The 20,449-nt window shown below is 39.9% G+C and overlaps 1 protein-coding gene across 4 annotated transcripts in view; it reads right to left on the bottom strand.

Annotated features, from left to right (window-relative positions):
* Positions 1-3,645: 3,645 nt before the first annotated feature.
* The window catches only part of LOC144591950 (E3 ubiquitin-protein ligase RNF38), a 129,831-nt gene continuing 113,027 nt past the window's right edge, over positions 3,646-20,449 (bottom strand). For 3 of the 4 annotated variants that reach the window (XM_078396006.1, XM_078396008.1, XM_078396009.1), the window contains 4 exons: positions 13,442-13,526; positions 9,610-9,731; positions 8,523-8,622; positions 3,646-7,862 (listed from right to left, as the gene is read on the bottom strand). In XM_078396006.1, the coding sequence (XP_078252132.1) occupies positions 7,800-7,862; positions 8,523-8,622; positions 9,610-9,731; positions 13,442-13,526 (370 nt within the window). In that variant the 3' untranslated portion in view covers positions 3,646-7,799. The remainder of the gene's footprint in view (positions 7,863-8,522; positions 8,623-9,609; positions 9,732-13,441; positions 13,527-20,449) is intronic. The other variant, XM_078396007.1, reaches the window with a different exon arrangement.

Genomic DNA, 20,449 nt, shown 5'->3' with positions numbered 1-20,449 from the left:
TTTCATCAGCTAGACAATTAATTTCAGTATTGTTGGCAGTTTAGTTTAGTTTATTACCGAGGTACAGTGAAAAGCTGTTTTTTGTTGCAATTAATAGTAGTAGATTAGAAAAGAAAGTTGACTGGCTTATTGAGAGGCACATCAGCCAATAAATAGAAGGAATAACGGGGCAGCTATCCTGGTAGAGGATGTGTTGAGAGGTGCTATGTTTAAGTGTAAATGTTGAGGCTTTGACTCAAGCTTAGGTGAGGAAGCTGAGCAGGTGGTGACAACAGGTTAAGGTATGATTTTTATATATAATTCTTTAGTATATTAGTGGTTTTGATGTGGTAGAAATGGCAGGTTGGATGGTGCAATGGTCTTCCTGCAAGACGTCCAGTGACCCTGAACACACCTGTGGCAAATGCTTCCAGTTGCAGCTCCTTATAGACTGTGTAGGGAACTGAAGTTGTGGCTGGACAATTTCAGGCTCATCCGGGATGTAAGAGTGTCAGAGATTAGAGTTACACCAAGGTGATTGTGACAAAAGGTGCAAACTGAGAGTAAAAGGGTGATCACCAGAAAAGAATGCAGACAGTGCAGGATTCCCTGTGGCGATTCCCCACAAAAACAGGTATAACCTTTTAGATACTGTTGGGGACGGGGTTGACTGGTCAGAGAAGAGCAGCAATCAAGTCTGTGGCTCCAGGCCTGCCTCTGAAGCACAGTGGGAAAGGGTGAAATCACACAGTGCTATAACGATAGGAGACAAACACAAAGTGCTGGATTAATTCAGCGGGTCAGGCAGCGTCTCTAGAGAAAAAGGATGGGTGACATTTCGGGTCGGGACCCTTCTTCAGACAGAAAGTATAGGGGAGGGAATTGGAGGTCACAAAAGGTCAGAACAAAGCAGAGATGCCAACAGATGACCAAGGAAGGGTGGAGGCCATAATGGCCTATTGTTGGCCTGGGGAGGGGGGGGGGGGGGGGGGGAATGCATGTGCTACTTGAAATTAAGAGAAATCAATGTTCCTAGTGCCTGGTTGTAAGCCGCCCAAGCAAACTATGAGGTGCTGCAGACAGACAGGAGATTATATGACAGCAAACAGGACTCCAGGATGGTGTTGCCTCCCGGGTGCCAGGGTTTAGGGTGTCTCGGAGCTGCTGTATAACATTCTCAAGAAGGCAGTAATCTGGGGATTATGTCCTGTGCCACTTGTTAGCAAGGGTAGGAATACGAAGATAGGACTGATAAATGTGTGGCTTGGGAGTTGGTACAGGGATAGGGTTTCAGAATTTGGATTTTTGGGATCTCTTCTGGGGCAGAGGTGACCTGTACAAGAGGGATAGAATCCCATCTGAACTGGAGGGGCATCAACATCCTTGCAGTGAGGTTTGCTGGGGCTACTTGGGATGGTTTAAATTAGAATGGCAGCGGTGTGGGAACCTGAGCAGGTGGTCATGCCATTAATTGACTTATTGTTTGACAAGTAAATATGCAATGTTTCAAAGATCCAAGCTGCCTGCTTAAAATTCCAAGCCTTCGTACTTTAAAAAAGCTGCCTTCAGTGAGCCACCAGGCAATACAAAAACTACAAGATATTAATTACATGTACATATCTGCAGGTTAACCTGGTCAGAGTACGGCATGGGTAAATTAACTGATTCAACACATTTGCACAGAATAATACCCTGGAGTCAAATCAGAGTATAAATATTTCCGATATATGTAGTTTTGGCAACTGAGAAACATCTTGTCGATTACGCAGTTAACATTTCTGACAAAAACTCATTGATCTGAAACATAAAGTTTCTTTCTCCATAGATGCTGCCTGACGCTGTTTTTCAAGCAGTTTCTATTTCATGCATTTGCATTTTTGTTTCTATTATAGTCCAACCACTATATAATGCACCTTTATACACCGATCAGCCAAAACATTATGAACATCTGCCTAATATGATCCTCCGTGTGCCGCCAAAACAGCGCCAACCCGTCAAGGCATGGAGTCTACAAGACCTCTGAAGATGTCCTATGGTATCTGGCACCAAAACATTAGCAGCAGATCCTTCAAGTCCTGTAAATTGCGAGATGGAGCCGCCGTGGTTCGGACTTGTCGATCCAGCACATCCCACAGATGCTCAATCGGATTGAGATCTGGAGAATTTGGAGGCCAGGGCAAAACAGTGAACATTTCATCATGTTCCTCAAACCATTCCAGAACAATGTGTGCAGTGTGGCAGGGCGCATTACCCTGCTGAAAGAGGCCACTGCCATCAGGGAATACCATTGGCATGAAGGGGTGTACCTGGTCTGCAACAATGTTTAGGTAGGTGACTCATGTCAAATTGACGTCCACATGAATGGCTGGACCCAGGGTTTCCTAGCAGAACATTGCCCAGAGCATCACACTACTCCCTCCATCAGCTTGTCATCTTCCCAGTCGGTTCGGACCAGAAGGGATAGCCTTCGTTGCCCTCACGCATCAATGAACCTTGGGCGCGCAACACCCTGTCGCCAGTTTGTGGTTTGGCCCTCCTCGGACCACTGTCGGTAGGTGCTCACCACTGCTGACTGGGAGCACCCCACAAGCCTTGCAGTTTCAGAGATGCTCTGATCCAGTCATCTGGCCATAACAATTTGGCCCTTGCCAAAGTCGCTCAGGCCTTTACTCCTGCCCATTTCTCCTTCATCCAACCCATCAACTTCAAGAACTGACTGTTCACATGCTGCCTAATATATCCCACCCCTTGACAGATGCTATTGTAATAAGATAACCAATGTTATTCACTTCACCTGTCAGTGGCTATAATGTCTTGGCTGATCGGTGTATATTTCAGACATATTGGGGGAGTTATCATGTCCCCCAAGATATATGCTTTTCATTGTAATAGAGGGTAAAGCGTGTGGTCTATGCCAGGGCATATTATGTTGTAGGGTACTCATGCTAAGATTTATAAAGAAACATTATTGGGTTAAATGAGTGGGTATTATTATGGCAAATGCAATGTAATCTATGAAAATGTGGAGTTATGAGAATGGGTGCCTGTTGGAGAAATGCTCCAATTGATTAATGTCAGTAGACCTGATACTTTGTAGGAGTTACTATGTGGAACAGCATCCCAAATGAGAGTCAATGTATGCGCAGGTGTCTCTCAGATAGTCACTGTATGTGCATCTTTCTTCTGCTGTGATATGATTGTTCTCAGCTTGTCCGCAATTATTAAAGGGTCAGGGGGAGACAGCAATACTCCCAACAGACCCTTCTTCAGATGTTTCGACCCGAAACTTCACCTATACCTTTTCTCCAGAGATGCTGCCTGACCCACTGAGTTACTCCAGCATTTTGTCTATCTTTGGTGTAAACCATCACCTCCAGTTCCTTCCTACATCCTTGTACTGTAAATAGTTTTGTCTTTGTAACAATGACATGAACTTAAACAATTTTACTGCTTATAAAGTTTCCTTTTGGACCTCACCAGTTTTCAAGGTTTCTATTTAATCTCCAAATGGAAAATCATATAACTAAAATTTTAGACTCGTATGGCAAGAAATAATAAGATAGAAAATTTTGGTCGAAAGATTAAAGGTTGAATAAAATTAAGACTACCAAAGTATACATTATACATTTATTAAATGAACAACCCTCTCAACTTCAAAATTGGGCACAGGGATTAAAAATAAAAAATCATTGCACTACTTAGTAAAGCATTACTAGTAACTTCCATAAAAAATGTACAAATTTTGTTAAAAATTTATCAAGCTTTCAAATGATTTGGTTACAGATTTATAATACAACACTGAAAACTACTTGTCATGTTAAATGATAGAATATATGAATGATTTAATGAAATGCTCAAAAGCCTCCAAAAAATGTAACTTGCTTTTTTACTGATTCATCAGCAATTTTTAAACATATAGTGGCAAATGAGGTAACAGTATATGTACCAAATAAAAATCCCGCTCAAAAAAAATATTCATTAAGACATAAAGATGACCCAGATTGTATGTGCTTCAGGTTTTACTTCCCCTTGAAATTAAGGCTGCTGTTCAAACCCCAACTCTAATATCACACTTTTAAGATGTTACCCCAAATGTTGCTGCATTTAGAACAAACTTCTTTTTTTTAGAAAAATGGATCAGTAAGGAAATCCTTTTGAAGTTTAACAGTCCAGCTTTAAACTCTTGGTTTCTTGAAATAATGACCAAAACCTGGGGTATCACTAGGTCTTTGTGATATTTGTTTACAATTAACAGAAATTTCAAACTGTTCACCAAAACGGCATGCAAAACATTTAAAACAATGGCGAGCCGGACACATTGATAAACCCAATATTTGTGGGGTCAACCAACACAACATATCCTACTGCAAGTTGTTGCTTCTCTTACATCATACAGACTGTGGGATTAAATACAGAAATGCGCATTACAGTTCATGGCAGTAATAGCTCAGCATGAATCCCCATTCCCACACAAACCAACCCCCAGCTGGGCAGATGCAGCCACGGCCAGCATGAGTTTGCTTGAATCACATGCACATGTACTTAAAACACACTGACCACAGAAAGCAAAGTCTGCACACATCTGCCCTACAGTCTCCATGCAAAAATAAGAAACATTTTAAAAGTGGTTAAGCATTAAGAGTGCAACAATTAACTTTGCCAATAACCAGACCTAACTGTTACTTTGCTTCCTCTCTGACTCCAATTTCCATATGAAGATTAAATGAAAGCTATTCCCTCCAAATAAAGGAATTTCAACCTGATCTCATTAATTCTGACATGAGTGTTACAATTAATTATGATGCCACAACAATAATGAATCTTTGAAAATAACTATTGGCAGCACCGCTTAGCCTAAACATCATCATTCAGATGATGCTATGTTTAGCATCAGTATGTCTCAGCATTACAGTTGCACTGGGTTATAAGCACAAAAACAGATTTAACACTGGTTCAAATAATTTCAGGAACTAGTAATCATGCAGGAAAAAAAGTGTCACACAGTGCTTCTGTACATTCTGGTGCATGGCATTACAAATGTTTTATAGTGTAGTGCCTTAGGATATTTGTGACTACTGCAAGGAATGCACAAAATGAATAACCAAAAGCTCAACTATAATTAAAGATACATTCAAGACCTTCAAATCAGAAAGGAAATTATATTTTGAAAGAATAAAAGATAACACTATTCATGCTATAAGTTGTAAATGTTTCCATTCTATATCTCATAGCTTTAAAGTTGTGCACGTCCATTATCACTACTAATACATTGTAGACTGAATTACAATAATCCAGTGTTCCTAAGAGGCCCGTATTTACAATTTCTCTTCCATGATTCTATAAATAATTTAAAGAAGGAAAATGTATCCACAACACATCAAGTATTTTAAAATTTAGCTCACCCTGGTTCTAATTTATAAATTCTTCTTTCAATATTTACAATCTTTGGCTGTGCTTTTACATATCTTGCTTCCACTCAAGAATTACACATTGCATTTGGCCTGATGACGAAGTCATGATGAAAAATATTTATTGTACACATGTAACTGAATAGTGATAATGATGATAATGATATCATCTTTTTCTTCATTTTCGACCGTCTCAAGCTTTAAAGTATGGGCCTTTTAGAAGTACTGGATACACTTTAAGAGAAACAGCCTCCAAATCTGGAACATTAACAAAACCAGAAAAAGTAATACCAGTTGCTAATATTTGGTGTGCAGATATAATTTGCTAGCTTTTTGCTTGGATATCCTTGATATCTCCAAGTTCTAATGACTCCAATTTCATAGAACGTTTCAATACTGATACGTTATTGATATTAATACTCCACCACAAATCATTATTAAGTCACAACTACAACTGAGGTCAAAGGTGAGAAGTCAATTAAGGTTTCAATTTTTTGACCATTGTTATTAAATCAAATAATAACCAGGTAGGATTTTTTTTCCCCCATTCTGTGTCCAGTTTAAGTAACAAGCAGTTATAAGCCACGTCTGGTCTGTGGCAACACCAGGCTCTTAATTCATCCCAACAATCTAAATCAAAAACATAAGCTGTCTGGTGTACGTTTGATTACTAAATAATTACAGAAAATTGCATCCTAAAGTGAGAATTTCCAAACCAATTTATTGCAATCTTTGCTTCAACCAAATATTAGTGATATAAAAAATCTATAAGAATAGTCAATATTGATTTAAATGACGACTGTGGATTACAATCTTGATCAAAGAAAAGGAAGCATGAAATTTCTTCAATCCAAATCTGCTTTAGTCCTTCTCCAAATGTCTTTATTCAGCAGTTGGCCCCTATTTAGTACTATAAAAATAGTAATTTCGCAATTTTTCTTTTACAAAATTTGCTAAAAGTTGGATCAAACCTCAAACTGTAGATTATAATTTGGTTACCACTTAATAGATCTAATAACTGCTTGGTGCTTTCCTACAAATTTTAAATGAAAATCCCAAGCATTATGACATGGGCACTTACATATGCAAATAACTTTATTGGGGTTAATTTGTAGATATGGGAAAATTACTACTTAATCTAACAGCAAAAATTATAGTGTTGTCAAGAGAAAACTAAAATACTTAAGATGGAGAACATTTTATTTGATCAGAAAGGTGGAGCCAAAGGCAGTAGAATGCCTAATAGTGCTGTGCTGTGCTCAATCAGAACGTTTGAAAGAAACAATAATTAATATTGTGCTAGGACGGTTGCAACATGGAAGCATTCATTAAGATCAGAAGATAAAATGGAGAAATTTCTCTTTTTAAGTAGCAAAATAACTGAACAAATCAGGTTAGGTCTTAAGGTGCTTATTGGAGTATTTTGCACAATGGATGGCCTATGTTATCAGATTAGCCAGTAATTTCAGTCACATATAATATTATTATACAACACTCAGCTTTCAAACCCCTTTGTCATTCTGCTTACACAATTTACATTCATTATACATCACTGGACAGCAAAGTATTTCACTCTTCTACTTGTTTTGGTACTTTGCGTTACAATATACCATTTTACAGATCAATATCTTCCTTGACTATTCATTTAAATGTGGATGTTTTTATCATATGGTCTTCCAATTTACCATTATACAATACTGAGGGGTAATTGGCTGATAAAATTTACATAATTGCTGCACCCTTAACTTACAGTGTGCAACTGCAAACAGAAAGATACAAACCAGTGTACAGTACTAGTACTGTATAAATAACTATACATTTCAGCATAATTAAGACTGCACACATACAACTCACATCATGCCAGTACTTAAGTTCATCTGACAAAGTACATGTGGCTAGAATACTTGCACACCTACAATCACTCTCACTCACAGTACCTGAAGGCTCTAAGGTAGACTGCTAAAATTGTTGAACTAATATATATATTATATATATATATAATATATAATATAATATATATATATAATATATAACACACACACACATATACATGTGTGTGTTAAATATATAAAAGCACACATGCTAAAAGATCACATCCACTGTAATCCTGCAGCAATACCCGGAATGATCACACAAAAAAAGGGAATGTTAGTGCACACACAAATTAAGCTGAAAAAAATTCTTTGGAGTTCCAATCACACTGTTAGTATAACAATCCCATAATTGTTCAATGTGAAGACTATATAAGCTTTATAAATCATTAAATCACACAGTGCAAAGGGAGGTCAAATAACTGCATCACATCATGACCCTTAATGTAAAGGGCAGGCTGGAAGCCACAATAGGCATGTTCAATGGATAGTTCATTCATATGCAACAAGGAACAACCAAATTTGTGCTATTAAAATGGTCTCATTCTGAATCACGGTGAACTTCTGAAGCATCAGCTCGACAAATTGGACACGTACGATTGGCCTGTGGAAGTAAAAAGAAACATCGTGATTTATATATCAGTATTATATTTTGAAGAAATGAAAGTATATGTAAAGATTGACACTAATCGAATCATATGAATGCTGGTCCCAAACGCCCACATCTTGCATAGGTAGATCTTGATCAGATTGCAACTTTATGCAAAATGATTTAATGTAAGTCTGCAGCATAACACATTATGAACACGAAGCATATTTGGATTTTTTCTTCATAAACAAATCAAGAATTCAATTTTGTGACAGTTGTATCAAAGATTTACACTTCACTGGTTTGATAGTGGAATTATCTGATTATTATTTTAAGTAATAGAGATAAATGGAGCGGTCAAAAATTACTTCAGTTCATTTAATAAATTCAAGTTCATATGATATTCTTTTTCTTGTTATGGCAACAAAGAATATAAATGTATTTCTTGAAATAAATGTACAAATATTATAGATTTACCAAACTCAGTAGCACTTAAAATAATAAATGAATTTAGAGACTTTTGTTACTACAAATTAAATAAATAATGAATGCTATGTAAATATTATTGCAATATTATTTCAACATCTTGCACTATAAAATGCTAAAAACAAATTATGAAAATATTTTAGAGAATAAGACACCAGGTCCAAGCACATGGTTACAAAGTCATTTTACCTTCAACCATTTGTCGACACACTTGGCATGAAACTCATGGTTGCAGGGTAAGACTCTAAGTAGTTGTCTTGACTCAAAATCACACATGCACACAACGCATCTGCATGAACAATGGAAAACAAAGTTATTGCAGATTTTACCAGCAGATTGTGTCAGAACTTTCAACTGTGGAGACTGGATTTACATTGTGCAAAAAGGAGGCAGGATCTACCTTCCAATCTCTGACCTAACCATCTCAATTTCTGGTTTTAATGCATCCGACGACAATGCCCTCGCCTTCCATAAAATTTGCATCAATTCTTTCCCCAACTGCCGTATGCTATTTTTTCTTTCCCCATCTCCTATCCCTAAATCTTTGACATAGTCCTAAATCAAATTAGGGTCGCTAACAATCCCACACACCCCAGTTGATTGCTGCAGCTTCCAGCTATTACTTCCCTTGGCCAATTACACACTTGCATAGTGTTTTAGTGAAAAAGAGAAGTAAACAGTAAGTCCTGTCAATTAAGTCAGTCCGATCCCCAGTTTTGATGTAATCTTTGGCTCGTAATAATGCCTTTCCATCATCTCCACAAACAGCAGGGCCAAATCTTAACCACATTTCATGAATACAAATTAGTATTAGGGGCATCAAGATTCTAGTATTTATTCAAATAGATGTCTTCTATATTGTAGACACAAAATGTTGGAGTAACTCAGCGGGATAGGCAGCATCTCTGGAGAAAAGGAATGGGTGACGTTTTGGCCCGAGACCCTTCTTCAGACTGAGAGTCAGGGGAGAGGGAGTCTATAAATATGGAAGGGTAAGGCATGAAAACGACAGCTCAAAGCAGATGGTGATCTCTCCAGATATCTCTCCAAAGATGCTGCCTGTCCCGTGAGTTACTCCAGCATTTTGTATCTATCTTTGGTGTAAACCAGCATCTGCAGTTTCTTCCCACACTCTTCTTTATTGAATTTTTGCATTAATGATAACATTGAGATGACAAATAAAACTGATTGCTTCAGGACTCTCTAAGTGGAAGGGTTCTTGGTATCAGTTGAAGGGTTAAACAGTCTCACTGTGAATTATATCAGAAATACTTACAATGTTTGCTCCGACTGGTGGTTGTTAGGGTTAAATCTATATGATGGAAGTTGTTCAATATCTGCTTTTGTAAGTCCCCTTGGTTTGGCTTCTCCCAGTCTTTCTGCCAGGTTAAGAAGTGCCTTTATTCAAAATAAACATATTAGTAATTAAATGAAATTAAATGTGAACTTTTAGTTTTTAAACAATATTATGTAAGGATGCCTATTTGTTAGGAATTTATGGTTTGTGCAAGTATGGAAACAGTTGTATCTATAAAGCACGTAAGATATTTCATTATGTTTAAAGTGAATTATCAAACTACCATTAAACATGTTTATTATTTTCTGTTTGATAGCTTGCCAAATATTTATTTTAGATTCATGATTGCTTAGACAGAATTGTGCACTATAGAAGCACAAAAAATTCTCAAAATCAGAAAAAAATGTTTCTAAAATGCAGCAATTATCCTGCATTCCCCAAGGCCAAAATGGCAGCAATTTCCTCTAACAATTTCCACTGTTCGTATCTCTTCATTATCACCTCTTCCACAGCCAACAATGTACCATTGTGGGCTCCACCTTTCCTTGGTCATCGGTGCTAGTTCTGATTTGTTCTGTACCTTTTCATACCTCTATTTTCCTACTCCCTGACTCTCGGTCTGAAGAGAGTCTTAACCTCAAAATGTCACCTATTCCTTTTCTCCAGATATGCTGCTTGACTCGCTGAGTTACTCCAGCATTTTGTTATCTTCTACATATATGTCAATATAATTTTACCACCCATTTGTATTGATGGATCCTCAAAAATATTGCAGTAAATGCAAACACTCTGTTGGAAACAGGTTTTGAGATGGTTTGCTTTTAATTCTTTGTGGTTTGTTCTTGCTTCCATACCTAAAGTGCCCTCCATAATGTTTGGGACAAAGACCCATCATTTATTTATTTGTCTCTGTACTCCACAATTTGAGATTTGTAATAGAAAAATATCACATATGGTTAAAGTGCACATTGTCAGATTTTAATAAAGGCACATTTTGGTTTCATCATGTAGAAATTGCAGCAGTGTTTATACATAGTCCCCCCATTTCAGAGCACCATAATGTTTGGGACACAGCAATGTCATGTAAATGAAAGTAGTCATGTTTAGTATTTTGTTGCATATCCTTTGCATGCAACGACTGCTTGAAGTCTGTGATTCATGGACATCACCAGTTGCTGGGTGTCTTCTCTGGTGATGCTCTGCCAGGCATGTTTTACAGCCATCTTTAGCTTATGCTTGTTTTGGGGGTTAGTCCCCTTCAGTTTTCTCTTCAGCATGTAAAAGGCATGCTCAATTGAGTTCAGATCGGGTGAATGACTTGGCCACTCAAGAATTGACCATTTTTGAACTTTGAAAAACTCCTTTGTTGCTTCAGCAGTATGTTTGGGAATATTGTCTTGCTGTAGAATGAACCACCGGCCAATGAATTTTGAGGCATTTGTTTGAACTTGAGCAGTTAGGATATGTCTATTCACTTCAGAATTCATTATGCTACTACCATCAGCAGTTGTATCATCAATGAAGATAAGTGAGCCAGTACCTTCAGCAGCCGTACATGCCCAGGCCATAACACCCCCACCACCGTGTTTCACAGATGAAGTGGTATGCTTTGAATCTTGGGCAGTTCCTTCTCTCCTCCATACTTTGCTCTTGCCACCACTCTGATATAAGTTAATCTTCGTCTCATCTGTCCACAAGACCTTTTTCCAGAACTGTGGTTGCTCTTTTAAGTACTTCTTGGCAAACCGTAACCTGGCCATCCTATTATTTCGGCTAACCAGTGGTTAGTTTTGGTCTCCAGATTTGAGGAAGGATATTCTTGCTGTTGAGGGCGTGCAGCGTAGGTTTACTAGGTAAATTCCCGGAATGGCGGGACTGTCGTATCTTGAAAGACTGGAGCAACTAGGCTTGTATACACTGGAATTTAGAAGGATGAGAGGGGATCTTATCGAAACATACAAGATTATTAAGGGGTTGGACACGTTAGAGGCAGGAAACATATTCCCAATGTTGGGGGAGTCCAGAACCAGGGGCCACAGTTTAAGAATAAGGGGTAGGCCATTTAGAACGGAGATGAGGAAAAACTTTTTTAGTCAGAGAGTTGTAAATCTGTGGCATTCTCTGCCTCAAAAGGCAGTGGAGGCCAATTCTCTGAATGTATTCAAGAGAGAGCTAGATAGAGCTCTTAAGGATAGCGGAGTCAGGGGGTATGGGGAGACGGCAGGAACGGGATACTGATTGAGAATGATCAGCCATGATCACATTGAGTGGTGGTGCTGGCTCGAAGGGCCGAATGGCCTACTCCTGCACTTATTGTCTATTGTCTATTGCATCTTGCAGTGTAACCTCTGTATTTCTGTTCATGAAGTCTTCTGCAGACAGTGGTCATTGACAAATCCACACCTGACTCCTGCAGAGTGTTTCTGATCTGTCGGACAGGTATTTGAGGATTTTTCTTTATTATAGACAGAATTCTTCTGTCATCAGCTGAGGAGGTCTTCTTTGGCCTGCCAGTCCCTTTGCGATTAGTAAGCTCACCAGTGCTCTCTTTCTTCTTAATGATGTTCCAAACAGTTGATTTTGGTAAGCCTAAGTAAGGTTTGGCTGATGTCTCTAACAGTTTTATTCTTGTTTCTCACACATTATGGCTTCTTTGACTTTCATTGGCATAACTTTGGTCCTCATGTTGATAAACAGCAATAGTTTCCAAAGGTGATGGAAAGACTGGAAGAAAGACTATGTGCTGCAAGCTCTCTTATACCTGCATTAAGAAGGCAATTAAACACACCTGAGCAATTACAAACACCTGTGAAGCCATGTGTCCCAAACATTATGGTGCCCTGAAATGGGGGGGGGACGGGGGGGGGGGGACGGGGGACTATGTATAAACACGGCTGTAATTTCTACATGGTGAAACAAAAATGTATAAAAATGGGCTTTGTTAAAATCTGACATTGTGCACTTTAACCACACGTGATTTCTTTTCTATTACAAATCTCAAATTGTGGAGTACAGAGGCAAATAAATAAATGATGGGTCTTTGTCCCAAACATTATGGAGGGCACTGTATTTGATTTGAAACAGTCTCCAGCATCTTGTAGATTTCCTTTATTCAGTCCAGCATCCATCATGTTAACTTTTATTTTTTGTTCATAAAATAAAACTCAAACTATGATTTGAGATCCTCATTTCTCAAATCCTCTGCTCATACATGTCATTTTCCTATTTCAATTTTCATTATTAAATTTAACAAGGCATTTCTTTTGTTAGATTATTTAGTATTTACCCAAGAAATAACACTGGTTGAGAATGAAAAAATACCACCTGCATTCCAATCATAATCCCAGTCCACCTTGAATAGTTAAAATTATTCTACTTTACTAGTCTGTTGCTTTTACGGATTATATCATAGACTCAGAGTCTTACAGCGTGGGAACAGGCCCTTCAGCCCTACTTTCCCACACCGGCCAAAATGTCCCATCTACACTAGTCCGTCCTACCTACGTTTGGCCCATATCCCTCTAAACCTGTCCTATCCATGTGCCTGTCTAAATGTTTCTTTAAAGATTTTTAAGATTAAAGATATCTTCAAATAGTCTGCACACTAACAAAATTTTAAAATGTCTCCATATTCTAACTATCCTACTGCCAAAATGCATTTGACCCTTGTTCCATTACTCACCCTGTTTGCTTCTCCATCGTTCCCCATTTTGATCTTGAAGGCAAGATATTTTTTCTCTCCGCATCCTTTCATCATAAATTATTTCTCCTATAACTTCCTTGGTTTCAGCAAAATGCACATTATACTAACCTCATAATTTTCCACTTCTCCATCCTCCACATCCAATTCCAAACTAAAAGCTGGTCCCATCGTAGGTGGCACTGGAAGCATTGATCTGCAATGAACAATTGGGTTTTTAGTTTGAACTAGCTGCTGTGGACCCATTTGGTCCAAACTTCTCCTGCATTGGTCTAGCACCCTCCCCTCCCTCCCCCCCACTCTATCCCCCCTCAACCCCTGCTATCCCACCATCACCCTCTATCCCCCTCAACCCACCCTCAAAACTCCCCCAAACCTCTGCTGCATTGGTTGAGCACCCTCCCCAACCCCCCTTATCCCCCCTTTTCCCTCCCCCCCCAACCCCCCTTATCCCCCCTTTTCCCTCCCCCCCCCACTCACCACTCTATCCCTCCTCAACCCCCCTCCCCTCACCGCCCTCCTCCACTCTTAGGGGCTCTCTGGCGGCGCCGCCATTTCCGCCCCGCAGTTCCTCTCTTCATTGGGGTGCGGGAACCTCCTCCTCGGCCTCCTTCCGGCCCCGCCTCTTCCGCTCCCCCACGCCTCATTGGCCGCCACTCCCGTCACTCGTGTGGGTCCCATCCCCTCCCCTCCTTCCGGTCCCGCCTCTTCCACTCTCCTCACCCCCCCCCCCCATTGGCCGCCACACCCGCCAATCAAATGGCGATCTCATATATGACCAGTTGGGTTCCCTTTGTGACGTCAAACATGGAGGTATTACTGCGGCTGACGGGCACGGCAAGTGGAAAAGCGATTTATTAAAGTTTAAAATGTCAATAACTTTTAAAATATAACAACAATTTGAACAAAACTTGCTACTTGCACACCGCAGGCCAATTGTAAGTAAGGTGGGCCTAAAATTGTTGCGCTATCGTGTACCGTTTTGGCTGTATTTCGGGAACAAATATAAATATATATATAATATAAATATATATATATATATAAATAAATATATATACACACACATAAACAAACAACCAAATATACAAGATGAGAGTTTTAGTAATATATAGATGGCAAAAAACACCACTTTCTATATGTTACAGGGTTATAAAAATAAAATGTACAGTATATTGTCGATTTCATTCTATTACATCTATAATATTCTATATTAATTATGGGAAATATGAATAGCCTATTGAAATACTAATTTTCCACCAAAAGGAACATGGTGGTGCAGTGCACGTGCACACGGATCTTCACTTCACATACCTGATTTATATTAAAAATATATTCCTCTCAGAGGATTTTTCAAGTCTCTTTATCTAGATTCAAATTAGCCTTAAATCAGTAGCATAATGTTACCTGGTATTTGTGGTTAATGAACCAGAAATCCAGACCAGTTCAGATCTTTAGATTATTACAAGTTAATAAAATGGGGAGATCTAGGGAACATGCGACTGGATCCTCGACTTCCTGACCAACAGACCCCAATCAGTGAGGATAGGGGACAAATCACCCTCCATGATAATCATCAACAAGAATGCGTTCTCAGTCCTCTTCTATAATCCTTGTGCATCCACGACTGGAGCAACTATGTACAAATTTAATTCAATTTTCAAATTCGCAGAAGACACCACCATTGTGGGCCGTATATCAAATAATGATGGGAAGGAGTAGAGGAAGGAGATCGAGACTATCGTGTCGTGGTGTCGAGTAAACAACCTTTCTCTCAATTTTATTTACATCGGCGAAACCAAGCGCAGGCTCGGCGATCGCTTCGCTCAACACCTGCGTTCGGTCCGCGTTGGCCAAACTGATCTCCCGGTGGCCGAGCACTTTAACTCCCCCTTCCATTCTCAGTCTGACCTTTCTGTCATGGGCCTCCTCCAGTGCCATAGTGAGGCCCATCGGAAATTGGAGGAACAGCACCTCATATTTCGCCTGGGCAGCTTGCAGCCCAGTGGTATGAACATCGACTTCTCCAACTTTAGATAGTTCCTCTGTCCCTCTCTTCCCCTCCTCCTTCCCAGATCTCCCTCTATCTTCCTGTCTCCACCTATATCCTTCCTTTGTCCCGCCCTCCTGACATTAGTCTGAAGAAGGGCCTCGGCCCGAAACGTCACCCATTCCTTCTCTCCTGAGATGATGCCTGACCTGCTGAGTTACTCCAGCATTTTGTGAATAAATACCTTTCTCTCAATGTCAGCAAGACACATGAGTTAGTAATCAACTTCAGAAAACAAAGCGGTCGGTACACATACCCCAATTCAAATTTCCAGGGGTCAATTTCAACAACTTCTCCTGGACCACTCATATTGAAGCAACAACCAAGAAAGCACACCAATGCCTCTACTTCCTTAGAAGGCTTAGGAAGTTTGGCATGTCCCCTACAACTCTCACCAACATCACCAACAGATGCACAATAGAAAGCATTTTATCAGAATGCATCACAGCTTGGTTTCGGAACAGCTCCATCTAAGACAGCAAAAAATTTCAGTGTATTGTGAAGGCAGCCCAGACCATCACACAAACCAACCTCTCTTCTATTGACTCAATTTATACCTCAAGCTGCCTCGGCAAGGCCAGCAGCATAATCAAGGACAAGTCACACCCTGGTCACTCCCTCTTCTCCCCTCTCCCATCAGGCAAAAGGTATAGAAATATGAATACGCACACCACCTTGATTCACGGACAGTTTCTTCCCAGCTGTTATCAGGCAACTGAATTATCCTCCCACAACCAGAGAGCAGTGCTGAACTACTATATACCTCTTTGATGACCCTCAGACTATCCTTGATCGGACTTTACCGGCTTTGCCTTGCATTAAACGTTATTCGCTTATCATGCATCTATACACTGTAAATGGCTCGATTGTAACCTTGTATTGTATTTCTGACTGGTTAGCATGCAAGAAAACCTTTTCACTTTACCTCGGTACACGTGACAATAAACTAAACTGAACTGATGCATTTAAACTACAAAAAGCTGGAACTGACAGGCTGCTCTATGTTTCTTGGAGAGTAGTGAGCTTTGGGAAAGCATTGCTGGCTGATGGGGTGTTTGCAGATGTCTGCAATCAAAGTGGGTCAGGTAAATGTATTGAAATCACATAGTTGTAAAAGAAAGTGACTATTCCTGCACGATCATCTGGATTAATTTTATTCTACTGAAGGTGGGTGGGTGGGTGGAGGTTGAGTGGAGTCCTTGTGATTTTTTCCATTGGCGTTACATTTTCCTGTACTTTTTGAAACTGAAAATATTTATTGTCCAACCCTTATTGCCTCTAAACAGAGTGGCTTGCTAGGCCAATTCAGAGTCAACTACATTCCTGTTGATCTGGAGTTACAACGGATAGAATAGCAAGGAGAGTAGATTTCCTCTCGACAAGCATTAGCGAGCCAGATGGATTTTTAAACACTAGTTCATTTTTAAAATTAATTAAATTCAAAATCCACAGCTGCCACGGTACACTAGTATTTAAACATTGTGCTACCTGCATTTCAGATGCTTTTCTACGGCGCCATTCTGTAGAGCCCAGCTTAATCCTCTGCATTATTTACAGATATGACAGAGGTTTGAAAAAGAAACTCTCACATTGTTAAATGCTTTTGGAGCAAAGGATGAAGGCATCAGGAGTCAAGTGTTTAACTTTCATACAACAGACAACGGAATAATTAAATTCTTACTTGCTGCAATATAACAGGCCTATAAACAATACTCATAGATAAGGTGATAAACAAAAATTAATACATTGATAACCGCAATATGTGCAAAAATGCCCAAAGATCGTAGTGCAACCAACGATGGCATATAGTTCATAGTGTACTTAATGTTGTGTAGTGTTTAAGAACCAGATGGTTGCTGGGAAGAAGCTATTCTTCAGAATCAGAATCAGAATTACCTTTATTTGTCATCCAAAAAACAAGTCTTTTGGACGTGATTTTGTCACCCACAGTCCAACAATAGAGCAATAAAATAACACAACCCCAACCAACACAAAACACAAAATAAAAAGAACCATCCATCACAGTGATTCTCCTCCAGTCACCTCCTCACTGTGATGGAAGGCCAGAATGTCATTTCTCTTCCCCTGCTGACTTCTCCCGCGGTCAGGCTGTTGTGGTTGCCACGTTCCAGGCTGCACCGGACGGTGAAAAGTCCGTGGCGGGCCGACCCCTGCCCCGCGATCCGGTGCGGGCGAAGAAGCTGCCGCTGCATGTCAGGGCGGTCGTGACTCCCGACATTGAAGCCCCCGCCGAGCAGAGAAAATCCCACGGCCTATTTCAGGCTGCGCCGGACGGTGAAATGTCCACGGCGGGCCGACCCAAGCCCCGCGATTCGGGGCGGGCGAAGACGCTGCCACTGCCAGAGCTCCCGATGTCGGCATCTACGCGGCCCGAGCCGAAGCCTCCGAGGCAAGTCGCAGCCGCTCCCGCAGCCTCCAAAGACAGCCGGCTCCGCAGATGGTGAGTCCGGTCCGCGGGCTCTGCGAACCAGAGCCCAGATGGTCCCAGGTGGAGGCCGTCAGCTCCAGGAGTTTGGCCGATGGTAGGCCGCAACAGGAACGGAGACACGATCCAGAAAAAAGGTCGGATCTCCGTTCGGAAGGGACAATTTACAATTTTACAGTTCCCCCCCCACACACACAGTACACAACGACAAAAAAACACGACATCACATCTACAATTAAGACAAAAAAACAACAAAAACACAAAGACAAACGGACCGCAGGTAAGCCGCAGCTGCGAGGGCAGTGGCGCCATTGACATGGTAGTGATTTCTATACTTCCTTCCCAGTGGTAGGCTAGAGGGTACTGCTTTGGTACTGGCTGCCTTTTGAAGATAGAGCTTCCTATAGATCCTGTCGATGATGGGATCCCATGATCAACCCGTGATCAACCACTTTTGTAATCTCCTTCATTCCTGGGCATTTGAATTGCTGAACAAGGGCGTGATGCAACCAGTCAATATGCTCTCTACTGCACATCTGTAGAAGTTCAAGCGTCTTCATCGACAAACTAAATCTCTTCTATTTTAATGTGCCACATGCACAGTACATTAAGGAATACAGAGGCAAGAGTCTGATATCAGACTGTGTTGAGTTAGATCAACTGACATGAAGAATGCTACAATTTGTCCCAAACCTACAACGAGTGAGAGAATATTAAATAAAAATTAAGTTAGGATCCCCACTAATGATCCTATGGGGCTTCCAAACAGAATTGCATACATTTTTACCAAAAAATTAACATTATACTGTATTTATCTGTCAACGTGCTTTCATATGTTTACATACGTCAGTCTATTTTAAAGAGAAAAGAAGTACACTAGGTTATTTAGTGATAAACAATATTGTATATAATAAGCAAAGTTAATTATAGTTTCAAAATCAATTAAATGCTCGTAATCATGAAAAATATTGAAATTTCCATCCTCCATTGCCAGAGTGAGGCCACACACAAATTGGAGTAGCAGCACCTCATATTTCGCTTGGGTTGCTTCCAACCCAACGATATGAATATTGAATTCTCCAATTTTAGGTGACTTTTACAAACATCCCCTCTTCTCCACTAAAACTCTGGTAACCAGCTCCACATGTTCACAACAATGTATTCATCTTGGACTCACACATTTCTATTCAACAATCGGCCTATCGGGGAACCTCCTTACCTGAGATCTGGTCCCAGCCCTGATTTGTCCTGTTTTTCTCTCGCTTCCGTTTTTTCCCTCCCACTCTCCATACTTCAATCAGTCTGAGGAAAGGTCCCAACCCAAACGTCACTTATCCATGTTCTCCAGAGATGCTGCCTGACCCGCTGAGTTACTCACATCATTTCATGTCTATCTTTGGTACAAACTAGCAACTGCAGTTCTTTGTTATTACATTTACTGTTCCTGTCATTGTTTAGATTTTCCATCTGTTTTTCGGGAGTAGTTAATGTATGTTTTACAAATCCTTCATTCCAAAGTTGGTCTATGGATTATACTGGTTTTAATCGTTAAAATGAGCTACTCAAAACATATCTTATATGACTGTAGGAAAATGCATATATTGTATTTATCCTATATATTGTTCTTACCTTCTATATGCTTTAATATTATGCTTAAACAAAAATATGTTCAAATCTCACATCAGACCAGAAATTTAAACAGTTAATTCAAACTGGAATGTGAAGCTAAAAACAGTAATAGTAAATGTGAAATCACTACGTAATAATTACGCATTTAGGTCATTGATGTGCAAGAGAGAATAGAGCTAACTAAAGAAATCCAAAATATTGAAGGCAAAGAAAGTAATAATGAATATTGAAGGCAAAAGTCATATTTTTTTGGTAGAAGGGTGTTCTTCTGGCCGGGATCTCTGTGACCAGTGGACTTCCATAAGCATCTAAGCTGAGATTTCTGTTGTTTGTGACATACATAAATGACTTGGACATACATGTAAATGTGGTGCTTAGTAAGTTTGCAGACAACACCAAAATTAGTCCATTTACACATAATTAGGAAGGTTGCCAAAGTATATAGCAAGATATAGATCAGTTACAGCAATGGGCGGAGAAATGGCAGATGGAGTTTAATCTAAGCAAGTGTGAGCTGTTGTACTTTAAGAGGCTGAATGCCAGGGGAAAGCATTCAATTGAGACTTTTTTGAGATTAACAAACAGGATGGATAAAGGAGATCAAATAGATGCAATTGTATTTGAATTTCCAGAATCCAATTGATAAGAGTATTGCATTAAAAAACAACTGAACAGCAGCTCATAGCACTAAGACATGGCTATAGGAGCAGGGATAGAGTAATCAAAAAGAGACAAAGTGCTGGTGCAACTCAGCAGCATCTCTGCAGAATGTGGATGTGACATTTTGATTGACTCGAAAGTGTCACCTCTCCATATTCTCCAGAGATGCTGCCTGACCTGCTGAGTTACTTCAGCACTTTGTGTCCTTTTTGTGTATTAACCAGCATCTGCAGTTCCTCAGAGATAGAGTATTGCCTAACAGAAAACAAAGTAGGGATAAATGGGTCATTTTGTTTTTTGGCAAGCTGTACCTAACGGGGTGCCATGGGATCCCTTC

Source organism: Rhinoraja longicauda, chromosome 3, assembly GCF_053455715.1.
Source record: "Rhinoraja longicauda isolate Sanriku21f chromosome 3, sRhiLon1.1, whole genome shotgun sequence".
NCBI lineage: Eukaryota > Metazoa > Chordata > Chondrichthyes > Rajiformes > Arhynchobatidae > Rhinoraja > Rhinoraja longicauda.
Note: the sequence above shows the minus strand (reverse complement) of the source record. Positions and strands in the feature narration are given on the sequence as shown.